General features: G+C 40.4%; 1 protein-coding gene across 2 annotated transcripts in view; it reads right to left on the reverse strand.

Moving 5' to 3' along the window:
- PDE4B (phosphodiesterase 4B) overlaps window positions 1–18,236 on the reverse strand; it is a 582,824-nt gene that overhangs the window by 91,075 nt on the left and 473,513 nt on the right. For both annotated transcript variants that reach the window (XM_055350106.1, XM_004025928.5), the window contains one exon: window positions 17,605–17,654. In XM_055350106.1, the coding sequence (XP_055206081.1) occupies window positions 17,605–17,654 (50 nt within the window). The remainder of the gene's footprint in view (window positions 1–17,604; window positions 17,655–18,236) is intronic.

The following is an 18,236-nucleotide window of genomic DNA, read 5'->3' on the forward strand; positions in this document are numbered from 1 at the left end:
GCCAATGACAAGGTTAACAGGGATTATAAAAATAATAAAGATACACTTTGTTATGAAACAATAGTATGGCCTCTTGTCAGGGTAGGAGAGGTGGAAGAAGCCTAGGTTTTGGAGTTAGACCGAAGAGACCTAGGCTTGAATTCCAGATTCTTACTGAGGGGCTGTTTCCTCCGTGACAAAGAATTATCCATGTCAACACCCACACACCACTATTTTTGGGCCAGGAGCCATTATAGAAATCTGAAGTAAGATTGAATTCTAAGACTCAAAGACTCAAAATAATTTAAACTAAAGATGACTGAGTCTAGAAAGGTTAAAGGATTTACTTCTGGTTACACACCTGGTTGGTGCCAGTACTGAAATTTAGGTTTCCTGAGTTTCAGCTCAGTGCTCTTTCATTTAAGTCACACAGTTTCACTTAAGGTAGGGAAGCTGAACAAAGCATCATAAGAAGCAAATTATTCAAAATGGGACTTTCCAGAGCCAGCCTAGAGTTGGATGGCTGCCTCCTTGTGTTCAAGCAAGACACACCTCAGTTTCACTACTGATCTGAAATCTAATTCTCTCTCCCTGTGATGTCAGAGGCTGGGGGTGTCTTTTAAGCAGTGAGTAATGCACTGGAGATACGTCTCCCACAGCTCTGTTACGTCCTAAAAATTCTCCCCTGCCTCTTTTCCCTGCCAGGATGGCCTACTCAAAACCCAAAAGTCTTTCAGGGAAGGAGACTTATTCCTAGAAGAGAGGAAGACACTGCCACCTCCCTATTGGCTCAGTTATTCCCATGGGGGAAAACTAAAGCTTGAAATATATTTTCTTCTAAATTCTCTCTAGTTCTAGAATCTGGAGGAAAAAAAACAGATTAAATGTTGCTGAAGAACAAGTGGGTATTGTTCAGAGACAGCTGAGAGTGATTGGAACCACAGATGTAAACATCATCTCAAGGGTGTACGCACCTTCAACTCAGGTACCTGTGTGGGCATCACATGCACCTTTACTTACTGGACAGCACAGAGAGCTCATGCCAAGTACACAGGCTTCTGAGCCAAACAAGCCAGTGTTCACATCCTAACTCTACTGCTTACTAGCTGAGTGTCTTTATGGTTCCGATCTTAGGTCTGTCTGTTACAAGCTGAGTGAGTGTCTTTATACTACTAGTTACATTCATGGAGGCATAGTTTTATTGGTTAAAAAAATGGGATAATGATATTGACTTAATAGAAGGTTGTTGAGGATAAAAACAGATCTCCTTTGCAGAGTACCTAATAGAAAATCTGATACTTAGCAGGGGTTTGATATTGCGATAACACCTCCTCCCCCATGCCTTGTATTTGAAACAAATGCTTTATGGACAGACCTCTGAAAACAAGCAAAATACTTTAGGGGCAGTGTAGAACTGAAACTGATTTACCAAAACACAGTTCCATCATATATGCTCCTAACACAAGAAAAATCTCAGAAGTGATTGAATCCACCCTTCTTCCGAATGAGGAAAACCCATGTTAAACTTCCTACATATGTCTAGGCAAGTGATCTTCTAGCAAGGGAATGCAGAACAAATCACTTCTCAGAGAAACCCACTCCATTTTCTTCCAGATCTCTAGTGGGTTAAAAGGCTCACTGAGGCAAAAACCTCTCCTATAATTCCCACTCACTGTTACTTGTCTTTGCCCTCTGCTCTCGCAGCACAGAAGGGAGAAAAGGGAATATTTCCCCAAAACTGTTCCCTGTTAAAGATTAGATGGAATCCCCTCCACAGAAACTTGAGGAGTGGGGCAATAAGTAATCCATCAACAAATTTAGAAAAGGGAATTGTAGAAGCATGTTCCACTTCTGCAGAAGCAGAGGGAGTAGAGTTATGTGGTTTTACAACTGGAGTAAAAGTATCAGCAGTAGGTTTAGTTTAGTAATTTGCTGGGAGCAATTCTTTATCAGACGATATATAAGAGTGAGCAGGAAACTGCACTTGGAAGGCCAGTCCATAAGCATAGATACCCAGGCCTGTGAACTATCTGTGCCATGCTGCCTGTGATGCCCGTGCAGGTACCTGAGTTAAAGCTATGTACACCCTGGTGACGATGTTTACGTCTGCTGTGCCAGTCACTCTCAGCTTTCTCTGGACAACACCCTCTTGTTCCTGAGCTACATTTAATCTGCTATTTTCTCTAGATTCTAAACTCAATAGGCCTAAAATATTCAAGACCAGAGGCAGGAGCCAAATGTCTTTAAAAGACTTACTGGAAACATAGGAATACGGAGGTGCAATCAGAACTTCGGCATTGTGGATTTAGAAGGGGGCCTGGTGCCAATGTGCTCTGCAAAGAGGCTGGAGGAATTTTTAGTGACAGGAATACAAGACTCACGGGGAAATGGAGATAAGCTTTAATATCCAGGTGTGAGAAGGAAGGGCGTCTCAAGGATAACCTGGCAAATTGGATTCACATTCAAATTTCCAATTTGTTTTTACAGGGAATAAAGTTTCATACTCAACTCTGTGGAAATGTACATAAAGAATGCTCCCACCTCACTCCTACCTCCCCTGAGATATTTCTGGCCCAAATTAACTTCTTTTAAAGATATTTCCCTCCATTGAGCTTAAGATAATCAGTTGTGTGTTCCAGATACTAGGCACAAATTGATTGGCATTCGTGTAAAGCAAAAGCCCAAGATTTTCTCTTCTCTCATGTCCGCTCAGTAGAGAGAATGGTGATGTGTTTGTGTGGCCACCAATATTTAACAGGTGTGCTGCCACTACTTGCGCACTGTCAAGTTGTTCAAAGTACCAATAGCTTGCGCTTCTGGTCTTTCGAACTATCATTTGGTTTTCAAAACAATTCTGTGAGCTAGGATGAATGACTATTTTATTTTGTTTTGAAGTGAAGACTCAATCAGAAATAATACAAAAATTTTTATTGTCCTGGATTTTATACATCTTGTTTGTAGAAGAGCTAGGCATAATTCCAGTCTAATTCCAAAGACAGGTGTTTGGGGTTGTTGGTTGATGGGTCCTTGATAATTAGTTGTATGTGCTGACTTGGCTAGTCTATAGTGCCCAGTTATTTCATCAATATTGATCTAGGTGTTAGCTGTGAAAGGTATTTTGTAGATGTGGTTAACATCTACAATCAATAGACTTAAAGTAAAGGAGATTACCCCCGATGATGTTGGTGGGCCTTGTGCAGTCAGTTGTGAGCAGAAACTGAGGCTTCCTGGAAAAGAACATATTGTGCCTCAAGCCTGCAGCATTAATTACTGCCTGAATTTACTGTCTGCTCTATAGATTTCAAGCTTGTCAACCACTATAATTGCATGAGCCAAATTCTTAAAGTGAATATTGTCCTACTGCTGATTCTGTTTCTGTAGAGGACCATGACTGACACAGTCCTTATCTTCACGTATCTTACTTTTTTTTTTGAGTCAGAGTCTCGCTCTGGAGTGCAGTGGTGCAATCCTGGCTCATTGCAATCTCCGCTTCCCGGGTTCAAGTGATTCTCTTGCCTCAGCCTCCTGAGCAGCTGGGATTACAGGAGCGTGCCACCACATCTGGCTAATTTTTTGTATTTTTAGTAGAGTCGGGATTTCACTATGTTGTCCAGGCTGGTCTTGAACTCCTGGCCTCAAGTAATGTATCTTATTTCTTATTTCCAAATGGTTTAAACTCACAATCAGAGTCCAGGTCTTATTCACACAAGTACTCCTCCTTCCTCTTGGCTCAGTGAGATGCCATAATATAAAATTTTAGCTTAAGGAGTGCACACACACCTGACAAATAATGAAGGAAGAACTTATGCCCATGACATAAAGAGCTATGATGCTTTTAGAAAGCAACATAGGACATGTATAGGAGGGAGCAATTAGGCAGGACTCATCATTTGAGGCTTTCCAGAGGGAAGTATTTAAATTAGATTTAAGGGGCCTATATGGAAAATGGTTTGGAAGTGTGAAGAGCATGCAGAGAGGGGTAAATCAGGGGAAGGCCTTGCTCTGTGGATGAGGAAAGCCAGACTGCCTAAACTTGCGATGAGAGGGAAGGAATAAAGGAAAAATAGGTCAGTGAGAACAGAGACCCATTGTGTTGACAAAAAGCATGCAAAGAACCCTTATTTTCCCCTGGGATATAAAAGTAACAAACCAGCACACATGCACGTATGCATGCACACACCACACACACACACACACACACACACGGCACAGAACTGGAACATTCAGAGAGCTGAAGGATTCATTGTTTGTCCGGGCAGGTACCCCGTGCAGCTGCATGAAGCAATAAAGGAGCTGCTGCTACTCAATGCCTAAAAGACTTCCGAGCTTACAAATATGTGAAAAGCTTCTTCCAGTGTTTATTCACTACACTAAAGGTGTGTGTTTACTTCACAGAACTGAGCCCTTGTTCCTTTGAGGCCCTATTAGCAATGCAGGGATGAAAAGGAAGTCATAGTGTTATGTTCTTAGTAGGATGACTGGCTCTTTTGGTGAGACTGTCCTTCCAAAGGCAGCAAATGGAGAACTCCGGAGGTTTAGCCTTGCATTTGCTTTCCAGAGAGATAGTCACATAGCCCAAGAGAATGAAAAAGCTCTTTCATGAGCCCGGTTTTCTTTTTGTGCAGATGGCAGTCCAGATTGGCATCACAGATTCTGAAACAAATTTTTGTTCCACGGATGTTATTTCAAGTTCCCCAAAGCTGTAGCAGCTGGGCAGCTGCAAAGTCATTCAGTTTCTCTGGCCCCATAAGCAAGCTCCTCCTTATCAGAATATACCCCAGTTTCAAGAAAGCCTATTTTCCCATGAATAGGACAGCAATCTTTCTCTTCTTTTAGTTACAATTTATTGCACTACCTCTCTTTCCTTGTTCATTCTTTTTCAGTAAATATTTTTGAACACCTGCCTTGTGCCAGGAACTAAGCATACAGTCTAGTGTATAAACAGTCAAGAAAATAGGCAGTTACAATACATTAAAAACAACTAATATTTATTTAGTACTTTATGTGTGCCAGCCACTGTTCTAAGTGTTTTAATTTTGCTCTTAAAACAATTCTATGCAGAAGGTTCTATTATTATCCCCATTAAACATGTAAGAAAATCAAGACCCAGGGATGTTGAATTACTTCTCTACAATCATACAGAGAAAGAAAGGTATTGAACTAGAACTAAGTGCAGGCAGTCTAGCTGCAGAGCCTGTCTTCTTAACCAGGAGGTACATGGAAGGCGCAGGAGCTGAGTATTATTACAGAGAAAATACAGGTACTGGGAGCATGTATGAGATGTCACTAACCCAGACTTGGGGCTCAAAGAGAAGTTGTGTATTTAAAATGCATATAAGGCCGGGCGTGGTGGCTCATGCCTGTAATTCCAGCACTTTGGGAGGCCGAGGCATGCAGATCACGAGGTCAGGAGTTGGAGACCAGCCTGGCCCACATAGTTCACCATCTCTACTAAAAATACAAAAATTAGCCTGGCGTGGTGGCGCACGCCTGTAGTCCCAACTACTCGGGAGGCTGAGGCAGGAGAATTGGTTGAACCCACAAGGTGGAGGTTGTGGTGAGCTGAGATCGTGCCACTGCACTCCAGCCTGGACAACAGAGCAAGACTCTGTCTCAAAAACAAAAAAAAATAAATTAATAATAAAATAAAATAAAATAAATAAAATGCATATCAGATCACGTCAATCTGTTTCTCAAAATCTTTTAATGGCTCCCAACTGAATTTGCAATAAAATCTACATGTCTACCATGACTTACAAATGTTCTGCTTAACCTGGCATCTCTCAGTCTCTGTGGCTGCATCACTTACTGTTGTTCAAAGTGCCCAGGTCTCTGGCTGTGGCATCTCTGAGGTGTTGGTTACTCTCTCAGGACCACTGCCCCTCGATCTACCCCAGCTACTCAGTGTTCAGGACTCCAGTTTAAAGTCATTTATTTATAGAGTTCTTTCCTATCTTCTAATCTACTTTAGGCCCCAGAATGATAACAATAATAACACTAGACTAATGATAATGATGATAATGATAAGTAGTGATAAAACTAATGATCATAATAGTTAAACACTAAATAATACTGGGTGCCAGGCGTGTTCTAAATGCTTTACGTAAAATAATGCATTTAGATATTGCCGCAACCCTAATGGTAAGTACTAGTATTATTCCCATTTTTACAGGTGAAAAAGTGAGCCAATATCATAGCATTCTGTACTTTCCTTCATTACAATTATCAAGTGTATAGTCATGAATTTATTCATGCATTATTTCCTGGGCCGTAAGATCTATGAGATCAGGGTCTGAATACATTCTCTTCATCACAGCATCCTCAGTGGCTAACACAGTGCCTTGTATACAGTATGAATTTAACACATGTTTATTAAATACATTAATGAATGAATAATGGAGGTGTGAGATGTATTTCTCTCAAGACTTACACCTTTGCTTACTACTTACAATAAAATGGATAGATGAGAAAGAAATTAAAGAAAGTCCTCTAGTATGTAATAATTATTAAGGTTGTTGGTAGTCCAGTCACTTCGCTTTCTTGCTATGACATTTTCCCCATCCCCTTCTTGATAAGCTGTAACATCTGAGGTTTACAGTGGGATGGAGGCAGAGACAGTGTGGTTTTAGACTGCAGAGGAAAGAGCATGGGTTTTCAAGAAATACAGATCTAGCTTTCAGTTCTGATTCTATCACTAACTTTGTGGTCTTGAGTGAGCCCCACATACTTCCTGAATCTTCTTTTTCCAAATATGTGAAATAGGGGCAATAATATATGCAAAGAAGTTTAGTTTGGAGAATTAGGTGACGTGATATATTCAAAGGGGCTAGCACTGTGCCTGGCACATACCAGAAATGGAATAAGCACTAGCCCCTTACCTTTCCTGAAATCAGAGGCACACATGTGGGCTTTGGACATTATCTAGTTTATTAGATCAGCAGTGCTAGCCAGACTAGACCCTAGAAATTTGAAGCCCCAAATACAACTGAGGGGGCAGAGAGAAAATAGCATTATCTGACCTGGCTGCTTGTAAGATTCAAATAAGCTGGATAATCGCCATGGTCCCAGCTTACTCTGTGGACACAGCCAGACAGGGGGTAGGAAAAATACAGAAAACTCCAAGGGGTCGCTTTTGGTACTTGTCAACAGCTCTGGCTGGGAGGAAGTCGAGACAATAAACCAAGAAAAAGATCCAGTGAGTTCTGTTGCCTGTTCTCTATTTTGAGGGGACAGTCCCTGCTTTGTTTCCCTCCTCTTGGGTGAAAGACTGTTCCCTGAAATGCTCCTGGCTTCCGAGAACAGTTCTGGAGGCAACTTCATAATGTGCTGGCTCGGGGTTCATCAGAAGCAAGCAAGCAGAATTCACCCTGCCCCCAGGATCATACCCACTTGGGGAAGCAGGAGGCAGAAAAAGGAACTTCGGTGGTCCTCTTCCTTCCTTGTCTCTTAGCAAACTTCCATATTCATTCTTCTCTAGGCTAACTCCAACCTCCTTTTTTATCTCCCTCCCTTCCAATAAAGAGAGGAGAATGGGTTAAGATGGGTATGAGGTTGCTTTTTCCTTCTCAGCAGTAATTGGAGAGGGTGTAAAGTTTTTCCCAAAAGGGCCAATCCTCTTCCCTTCCTGTGGACTCTGCTAGGGGGTTTTGTCCTCTCTGCAAAGGGAGGCTCTGCACCAGCTCCTACTGCTACTCCCTGCTAAGCTTCCTGGGTTGTAACACCTATGCCTGAATAGGTGTGTACCAACCCTGAAACATGTATTTCAATACAACTTTGATGTGCTGTACAAGCTGTAATGATGCTATCATATAAAGTGGCATCCTGTCAGGCTTATGTAAGACAGGGCTCTCAGTTAACTAAGATTTGGTTTACCAGAAGTCCTAAATAATTTGACAATCTTTTTTTGCACTCTGCTTTTAAGAGAAAAAGCTGTATTTAGGGGTGTCCCTCTATATTTGGTATCAGCTCCATTCTCCCTCCTGACTTCTCAGCTTTCCCATGTATGAGCTGGAGAACTCTACCTTCAGCTCTAAAACTATTTCTATATAACAAGATTTCTATAGTCTCAGGAGGAAATAAAAGTCTTAAACTTCAAAAATTACTCCCTTCAGATTGTATTATTATGGAAGCAAAGTAGACCAGAACCTTCTAGAAAGATCTCAACAGGGCTTTCTGTTGTGGTTCCCTACTGATACCAGAAGGCTGGGATCTTAGCTACCACATATTGGTGGCTTGCTATGTGCTGAGTACTATCTGAGGCATGTTATATAACACTAATAACACCAATACTAACACTGGGACTTTGTACATGCTTTATACATGTTAACATATTTAATCCTTACAACCAAAACACACAATTTCCATCCTAATTTTGGAGATGAGGCAATTAGGACACAGAGAGGTTAAGCAATTTGTCCCAAGGTCACAAAGTGGTGTGGCTGGAATTTGAAAGAGGCAGTCTCACTCCAGAGTCTTCACTCTTAATCACTATATAAAGCTTTTCTCATTTAGCCCTTACAACAATCTTAACATATAGAATATTAAAATGCCCATTTTCAGCCAGGCGCAGTGGCTCATGCCTATAATCCCAGCACTTTGGGAGGCTGAGGAGGGTGGATCACCTGAGATCAGGAGTTCGAGACCAGCCTGACCAACATGGTAAAACTCCTTCTCTACTAAAAATATGTAAAAAAAAAAATTAGCTGGGTGTTGTGACGCATACCTGTAATCCCAGCTACTTAGGAGGCTGAGGCAGGAGACTCACTTGAACCTGGGAGGCAGAGGTTGCAGTGAGCTGAGATTGTACCATTGCACTCTAGCCTGGGCAACAAGAGTGAAACTCTATCTCAAAAAAAAAATGCCCATTTTTCAGACAAGAAAAGTGAGTCTCAGAGAAGTAACTTCTCTGAAGGATTAACTGGGTTCTCAAACCAATTCCATTCAATATGCTACTTGAGTGCCTACTTTGTGGCAAGCACAATACCAGGCACTAAGAGAACAATATAGTATGATAAAAATTCATTTAGTTGTTTTTCTTCCATTTCTTTTAACACTGCCACTTCTTCCTGAAGTGATGGATAACAAAGAGCTCACTTCAAGTGCCTTGAAAGTCACACATTGTCAAGATTAGCAAGGGATGTCAGCACTATGCACATGTCCTGAGAGCTAGCAGATATTTCAGTAAGCCTTAACAAAGCTGAACATGAGCCTCACTTCCTTTCTAATCTTATCTGGTTCAGGCATGGGCATTATTTCATCCCTATTTGTTCAGTCCATAAACATTTATTGAGCATTTACTATGTCCCAGGCTTTACGTTATAAATTGAGGATATAGAAAAAGAGGATTAGTATTTGAACTTGGGATGCTTTTAGTTTAGAATGGGAAAAAATGAAATAATTACAATACAGTATGACAAGTATAATAACAGAGATTTTGAGATAACAATTAACAGTAATTTTGGGTGAGTTGCAGAAGGTATATCAAGAAGATGAAGGGTTAAAATGCACTTTCCAGAAGGAAATGGGTAAAGGAAGTAGTATTTCCTATGCACATAGTATATATCAGGGCCCAGGCCCCGAATTGAGACTATATATTTATTTTAATCCTGAATCCAAGAATCAGATGATATATAGAATTTGTTCACAGTGACAATGTGAAAAATAATCCCTGAGCTGAATATGTAAATGATATTTTGGAGAAAAGGCAACCAGGTAGAAGAAACAGCATATATGAAAGCAGGAAAGCAAGAAGATCCTGGTGTATTTCAGGGATTTATATTCAGTGCACTTCAGCCATCAGTTGTGCATGGGGGTGGCAGCGTAAAGTGGGAGATGAGGACAAAGAAAGAGAGCAAAATTCTAAAGGCTTTTGCATGCCTGGTGAGATGTTTAGGTCTTATCTTGAAGGCAAAGTATAGCTAAAGAAGAAAATAATGTAACCATAACTGGGGTTTATAAGAATAGTTCTACTTTGGGAGGCTGAGGTGGGCAGATCACAAGGTCAAGAGATTGAGACCATCTTGGCCAACATGGTGAAACCCTGTCTCTACTAAAAATACAAAAAATTAGCTGGGCATGGTGGCGGAGTCCTGTAGTCCCAGTTACATGGGAGGCTGAGGCAGGAAAATCGCTTGAACCCGGGAGGCTGAGGTTGCAGTGAGCCAAGATTGCGCCATTGCACTCCAGCCTGGTGACAGAGTGAGACTCCGTCCCTCCAAAAAAAAAAAAAAGAATTCTAGTACCAGAATGGAAGCTGGTTTAGAGTGGGGAAAGAATGGGGACAATAATAACAAGTTGGAGGACCACCACAATGCTTTAGGTACAGGATGATGGAACAATAAACAAAGGCAGAGGAAGTAGGGGAGAAAAGGAAAAAGAGAGATTAGAGAAAAAGACTAAAGGAGTTGGCTGTGGTAGGTGAAGAGGGAGATAAAAGGGTGGATGATGAAGATGCTACTCAAAGTCAGAAAGACAGAAAAAGGGACAGTTGTGTAGGGGAATGAATTTGGGTTTCCAGATGAACCAAAAGGGGTTACCAGAGGTAGTCAGATGTCTGGCATTTATATACAAACTTACTGATAAATAATGGGGGTTGGGGGTCTCCAGGGAGTGAAGGTACAGGACTGAAGAGAGAAATGGGTTCTAAAACCAATGGGATAGTTTCTGACAACCAAATTTGAAGAAATCTGTCTGCTCAAGATGTCTCCCTAACTTCGATCCTGGAGGTGGAAGAGTCCAGATGTGTGAGGCGAATCTCTGGCTCTGACTCCTGGGGCTGTGCAGGTAAATAGAGCTGTCAAGAATGCCCAGAAAGAGGCACATGTTTCCTAAAGGGCTCTGCCTGCCACGCCTGGGAGCTGCATGACCAGGCTCGAGGCAGGCAGCAGCTAGGGTTTGGGAGGACACAGGCACGTGGACAGCCTCCTGTGGGAGCGCTGCAGATGAGGCAGCTGAGAGAAGTGAAGCTTTCTTCCCAGCTTCCTCCTCCACCCTTTGCTGCAGATCCCCGATGCTACAGCACAGTGCTAGCTGCAAAAAGGTTGATTCATAGATGAGGGGATGCAGCGACATGCCATGCAGGGATGGCAGAAAGGACAAAAGTGTGTGTGTGTTTGGAGGAGACTGTTTATTCAGGGAACTATATATCAAACACGACCTTACTGGCAGACAATAGTGATTTGCCTAGATAATTTATGCAACCAAGTCAACATCAAGATAGGCTGTGTAGAGCAAAATGTGAGACTCATTTTTAAAAGTGGGGTACCTCCCTTCATGATCTCAATTACAGGAGATGCTTTTGCACACAAAACATTCAGGCAACAGTATCTGGGTATCTGCTTGAGCCTACTGTAACCAAAGAGAAAGAAAGGCCGGAACTAAAATGCAAAAGAAAGAAAGAAACTGTGTTTGGAGATAGGTCTGCTACAGTATAAACTTTTCCCTTTCTCTGGCTTACTGCTATAGCAAAACCTGATGGTTGTCTTTGTAAAAAACGTGTCTGTATCTAGGTCCCTGGCAGCGATTTGCCTCTGGGAGGGCCAGCAATCTATTTAATGACTCCATTGACGTCAATAGCATAGCTGAAATACTTACTAACATGCATGATTCCAACTTTCAAGGGGAGGGTGGGTGGATGGTGTTTCTCAGCAGTACGAAAACGTGAAGTGGAGTCAACACGGAATGGACTCAACTGTTTAGGCAGCTAGTGAGAACTTAGATGAGGTCTCATTGGTTTCATTCAAAGTGAAGAAATATTTATGCTAAATTTGCAAATTAATTTTGAACTAGTGAAATAACCATAATAAGCAGGGTGTTACATTTGACAATATCTGCTTAAGGGAAACATTTTAACGTTTGCACTTTAGCTGAGGTATTAACGTTTTTGCGACTACCAAAACTTAATTTTAGATATGTATGAAATAACTGCAAATCAATATAAACAGCTCAGTGTTGATGCTCTGGGGTAAACTTTCATAAGAGGGCTATTTTAGACAAAAGCAATTATTACAAAACAACCATTTGGAAAATTATTCTCAAAATAACTGGGGCTTTTCTGGTGCATTTTTGCTATCATTTTATATGCAGGCTGTCTAAACGCTGAAGGCGAGTAATTAAGGCAATTATTCCATTAATTCAGCACACAGAATTCAGAATAAGGAAGAAAACATCGTTTGATATTTCTGACTTTTTCTTTTTCCTTTCTTTTTTATTTCTTTTCTTTCCTTTTTCTTTTTTCTTATAATTCCCTCTAATCTTTCCTTTATCATGACTGGTCAGAGCCTTTGGTCACAAGATTGATTTTATTCCTATTTGTCCATAAGTGTTGTAATCCTGCCTGACAGTTCTTGCTTAATGTAGAAACCAAGCAAAGGTTCTGCTTGTGCTGGGCCTCATTTCCAGTCATCTGATGCAGCACTGCTCTCAGGCTATTGCTGTGGTTCTCAGAGAGCCCTTTACGCATGCACATATAGACCCTGTCTCATCACAGGTCCTGAAAGTTCTGGCAAAGAATGAGAATGGAATCAATGTCATGACTTTCTGAATTCCTTAAAATCGAAGATAACTCACTGACCCTCTTGTCCACTACTTGAAGAGACCCTGCATCTGGTACACCCACATGAACCTCCGGAAGGATAGTCATAATCAGGTAAAGCTATGGGCAGAACCTGTATGGAGAAATAGGTTTCCAAGGAGAAAGCCTCTTCTTATGTTTTATCAATTGGTAAAAAGCCAATTCCTCCCCAGAATGGCCTAGACACATATTAAAAGAAATGCATTCCGTGAGCACTGGAAAAACCTTAATTAAGTCTGTTTCTCACATAGGCCAACCTATTTCAAGCTTTACTGGAAAGCCCTATACTGTCTCATACGATTTCTCTGAACACAGTCTTTTCTTGAAATGCATTCTAATTGACTGGTGTTGAAAACCACCATAAATCAAGGCTATGGATATCCAGGCTTTGATATCGTTAGTATCTGCAGTAATCTGGCTTGAAGTCCTCAAAGTGATTCCCTAGTCATCTTGGTGCTATGGTTTACTGTCATTTCCAGTGACCCATAGACTTCTGTGGTGTTTTTCATAACATCTGATCTGTTACCAGTGGTAATGTTCCTGCTCAGTAAATTTACTGATAAATTTTAGAAAAAGAAATTTAGTAGAGAGCACCCCACCTTATGTATCAAGTTAGCTGCTAAAATATTGTATACATGATACATATTATTTTACATCAAGTCACATTTACATGACTCGGATGTGCTAGCCATTAAAAGGATGCTTCTCCAATCCTTCTATAAAGCAAAAAATCATTTTGTAAAGACAGCGAACACTTGATAATTTATCTTTTCAGGAAATTGTTACTGTCATGACATATGTGTGATTACTATTGAAGAGCAAAGGATAGGATGGAATGGAAAAAAGGCGACAATTATCACACACACATGTGTATGCATGCACCCCATTTTCCTGTTGCAAATAGTTTTGGGACCTGAAATCCTGAGAATTACTTCAATTTTCTGTTGAGAATATGTACAGGTGACAGAATTCGAGTTCCTGCCTTGTTTTGGAGTTTTCTTTCCTTTTCTATTTTTTCCTTTCTGTTTCAATCCTTGAGCACCATGTAGGGAGAGCCTGGAATTTATGCTTGTGAAAGGCAAAATGTGAAACAAATTCAGATGCTCATTAAACTACAACATTGGCATTTTTGACACCCCCAGGAGGATTTACTGTGTCTTTCTCCTCTACCTGGGAGCATATGGCTTCCTCGTTGTTCTTTTTTTTTTTTTTAATTTTTTTTTATTATTATACTTTAAGTTTTAGGGTACATGTGCACATTGTGCAGGTTAGTTACATACATATACATGTGCCATGCTGGTGTGCTGCACCCACTAACTCATCATCTAAACTAAAGAGCTTCTGCACAACAAAAGAAACTACCATCAGAGTGAACAGGCAACCTACAAAATGGGAGAAAATTTTCGCAACCTACTCATCTGACAAAGGGCTAATATCCAGAATCTACAATGAACTCAAACAAATTTACAAGAAAAAAACAAACAACCCCATCAAAAAGTGGGCGAAGGACATGAACAGACACTTCTCAAAAGAAGACATTTATGCAGCCAAAAGACACATGAAAAAATGCTCACCATCACTGGCCATCAGAGAAATGCAAATCAAAACCACAATGAGATACCATCTCACACCAGTTAGAATGGCAATCATTAAAAAGTCAGGAAACAACAGGTGCTGGAGAGGATGTGGAGAAATAGGAACACTTTTACACTGTTGGTGGGACTGTAAACTAGTTCAACCATTGTGGAAGTCAGTGTGGCGATTCCTCAGGGATCTAGAACTAGAAATACCATTTGATGGGCTTGAAATTCTCCATTGCTCTACTCTGGCTTTCTTATTCAAAGTGCTAAATGCCAACTTCTTAGATTTCACTCTTTTTGTTCAAAACCTATATGAACACACTAACATATATAAGCAGTTATAGAGTGTGCTTCAAACCTCTATTAACTTCAGTGCAATAACTAATTGTTAACAGTGAAAAAACACAATTTGAATAATTTTCATAGCAATAGAGATAAAAATATTGGCTCATTATTAAAAGTGTATTTTATATGTATTTTCCTTCACATAAAGTCCCCAAATTTTATGTAGTTTTCCCGGTCAATTCAACACTTACTGTGTTCTTACTATGTGAAAATAACTATGCGAAAGCACCATGAGTAATAAAAAGATAGATAAGGCACAGTCCCTGTCTTCAAGAGCTTTATCTCCAATGGGAGAGACACACAAGAAGCCTTGAATTAAAGTATATCAGAGAATTAAATTGTTGCCATAGCACAAAAAAAAGGAGCAATTATGCCAACTTAAAAAAAAATAAGATGTCTTTGCAAAGTAAGGACATTTGCATTGAGCCATGAGAGCTGATAAGAACCTTGGTTGGATAGTGAGAAGAAGGGTATTTCTGATATTTCTTTCTTTATTTTCTTTTTCTTTCTTTCTTTTTTTTTTTTTTTTTTTTTTTTGAGACGGAGTCTTGCTCTGTCACCTGGGCTTGAGTACAGTGGTGCGATCTCAGCTCACTGCAACCTCCGCCTCCCAGGTTCAAGAGATTCTCCTGCCTCAGCCTCCCGAGTAGCTGGGACAACAGGCGCGTGCCACCGCACCCAGCTAATTTTTGTAGTTTTAGTAGAGATGCGGTTTCACCATATTGGTCAGGCTGGTCTTGAACTCCTGACCTCGTGATTCGCCCACCTTGGCCTCTCAAAGTGTTGGGATTACAGGCATGAGCCACCATGCCTGGCCGAAGAGGGGTATTTCAAATGGAGAGCTTTCCTTTGATGTATCCATTTAATATTTCAGTTAATAATCAATTTGTAAAAGTAAATGTACCAATTTACCATGGTTTCTGACAATTAGCTTTTAAAATAAATTGCATTTTTTCTCATTTATATGTTCAAAATAATAAAGCATTTTAAGATTTGGTATTTCTCTCTCTCTTTCTCTCTCTCTCTCTGAATTGCTCCAATACAAGAATACAGTTATTTAAGTCAGGCTTTCTGAGCAAACTAGGTTGTTGCTAAATCTGTTTAAATTGATGTAGATTTCTTGTACCTTTTATCTTAGATTTCGATTGAAATACATGAATTCAACTTCAGTACTGACAAATAAAAACCTGATCTTACTATCATGAAAAATCATATTTTGAAGCAGCACTCCAGTTCTCAATTCTGTTTGCTCTGAGCCAGTTATTTTTCATTCCCCTTTAAAGCTTCTATTTAAACACACCTCTTTGTCATATGCTGATAAATATTAAAATAACAGGAAAAATCTGCCTGACTTATTTAAGCTGATAATAAGAACAAAACACGGGATGTGTGTCTCCTCCTTCCTTTTCTAACCGTGGCTAAACGTTAAGGAGATTTTGAAACCCATAATTACGTAATAATTGGTATCACTACATTCTCTTCCCAGTGAAAAGCCAAGATTTTTGTAGTTTGCCACAGAGACAGAAGGAAACAAATTGCCTGAGTGGTACTGTCATTTCTTTGCTCCATTGTTTGAGAAGACTTTATCAAAAGAATCCCTAGTTGTCAAGCTGTAGTTGCTGTGCCAATAATCACAAAAGGATCTTTCCAACCACATCTTTGGTTAATGAGCTAATTTATAGAACCATAAATTGTACATATTCTCCTAATGTTTGTCAGTATTTATTACAAGAAAAAGAAAACATAGTCTAAATAATCAAATTGATGTAAATTTGGCTAACAGAAATGTGAGCAACATTGCCTCACTGGTAGGCCAATATGATGAAATGATTGGAGTTTCAAAACTACCTCCTTTGATCTCCAAGTATGTAACACGAGTTATATGTTAAAACATCCTATTTTGTTTCTTTTTAAAAAAGTTCTAAAGGAAATAGTACATGCAGCACACCAGGTTTTTGAAGTCCACAGAGTACTATTTACTTCTCTATATTTCATATTACGAGGCTCTAGAGTAAACTCACCTTTACTTAGTATCTTTCTTTCACTTTTTTTTCTCGTTCTCAATCTTTCTCTTATAAAAATATTTTAAAAAGCATGCACCACAAATACTTCAGAAGCCAATGAGCCAATAGAATCTGCTGCTTTTGTTCCCTTCTTTTAGAAGCTAAGCTTTTGTAATACTTCCGTTATACTTATGATCAGGATACCAGAAAGAAAACACAACAACCAAGAGAGAAAGATTTTAAGTATGAAGCGCTGCTGGAAATAGAAAAGCATGTGAGGCATCGTTAGGTGTCAGGCATTAGGTGATCTCAGTGTGAGTTCATCTGAATTGTTTCTCCTGTGGTTTTTCTCAAATCTACTGCTACAATAGTAGGGAACAGATTTAGGAGAAAACATTATTTGGACTTTAACAAATATCATAGAACTGGTTGCATTTTGTGTGAAGAAGAATTTCAGTTCCAACAGAACTCCATGGTGTTCCTTCAATGTGGCCCTTCCTCTCTGCAGTTCTCAACACACCAAGAAAAGTGGATGCACTGTCCTGAAAGATGAGAGGTTAGGTTCTTAAAAAACAAAAAACAAAACAAAAAAAAACACCGTTGAGGAACAAAGTTGGATGCCCTCCAAAAGAAATGATTCGTGACCTGGAAAGAGCCTTTGGTTTCACACCTGGAAAGGATGTAGATTCAAGTGGGATCTATAGTTGACATTAAGAGGGAAACCACTAACATATCCGCAGGGGCCCTCAGGCGAATGTGGAGCACCTTAGGTCTTTGAGGTTAGCTCTCCTGGAGTTTATTGGGGCCAGCAAGCTGAGGTCAAGCTGCACTGTCAATACAACTCTGTCTCCTGCTCCTCTTTGGGGAAGAAGCAGCATTACCCCATGTTTATCATATTCTGAAAGCCTGCACATACAATGGGCAAATTATTTAGTACTGCTTTTAATGTGGTTTTAATAGAGTGAAGTAATGCTCCAGTGTACCTTAGAAAAAAGTCACCAAGAGACATACTTTTGAGAGCCACAATATGCAAACAACACTATTGTTCTAAAAAACAGTTCTGAATAAGAGGCACGTTTATTATTCTATCTTGAAACATCAAGATAGACCTTATTACATGGCCTACCTTGTGGGTTGACTCTGGAGACAGGAGGCTGACTAGCAGCTGGGGACCTCCTGTGGAGACAGAGAAAAGAAGGACTGAGTCTGTGTATCAAAACTGCCCATTCCACCCCCGACACCCCACCCTCATGGTTACTGAGGACTTTTCCAGGTCATAATGAACTATGTAGTGACATAATGCCATCTCCGGAAGGCAGGCTCCTGTAACCCGGGTAGATGACTGCAATTCTCTCACATCCAGATGGCCTGGAATTTCCCTCTGCAAGTCCTCAGGATGCTCAGACTCTCCAGGAAGGAAGTTGTTTACTCCAGGTCCCAAACCAGCCCCCTGTTTTAAGTTTTGCTGTTCCAAGAAGCCCTCAGAAAAAGAGTTGCTTGCTCAGGCGTCACTCGAAATGCCAGAGTGAATCTCAATTCCTTTGGGCAGTGCTGTAAAAAGTTATAGCCAGAGGAACCCTTAGCGATCAATCACTTCAGGCCCCTAATTTTTGTACCTCAGGAGACAGAGACCTAGAGAGGTGAAGTCACTTGCCAAGGTCACACAACCACTGGGAACAGTCATCCAGCTTGCTTTACTTAGGGAACAGAATTTACATGGAGGAACTGGGACGTCATTCTACATCATAACAAGCCTGC

The sequence above is a fragment of the Gorilla gorilla genome, chromosome 1 (assembly GCF_029281585.2).
Source record: "Gorilla gorilla gorilla isolate KB3781 chromosome 1, NHGRI_mGorGor1-v2.1_pri, whole genome shotgun sequence".
Taxonomy (NCBI): Eukaryota; Metazoa; Chordata; class Mammalia; order Primates; family Hominidae; genus Gorilla; species Gorilla gorilla.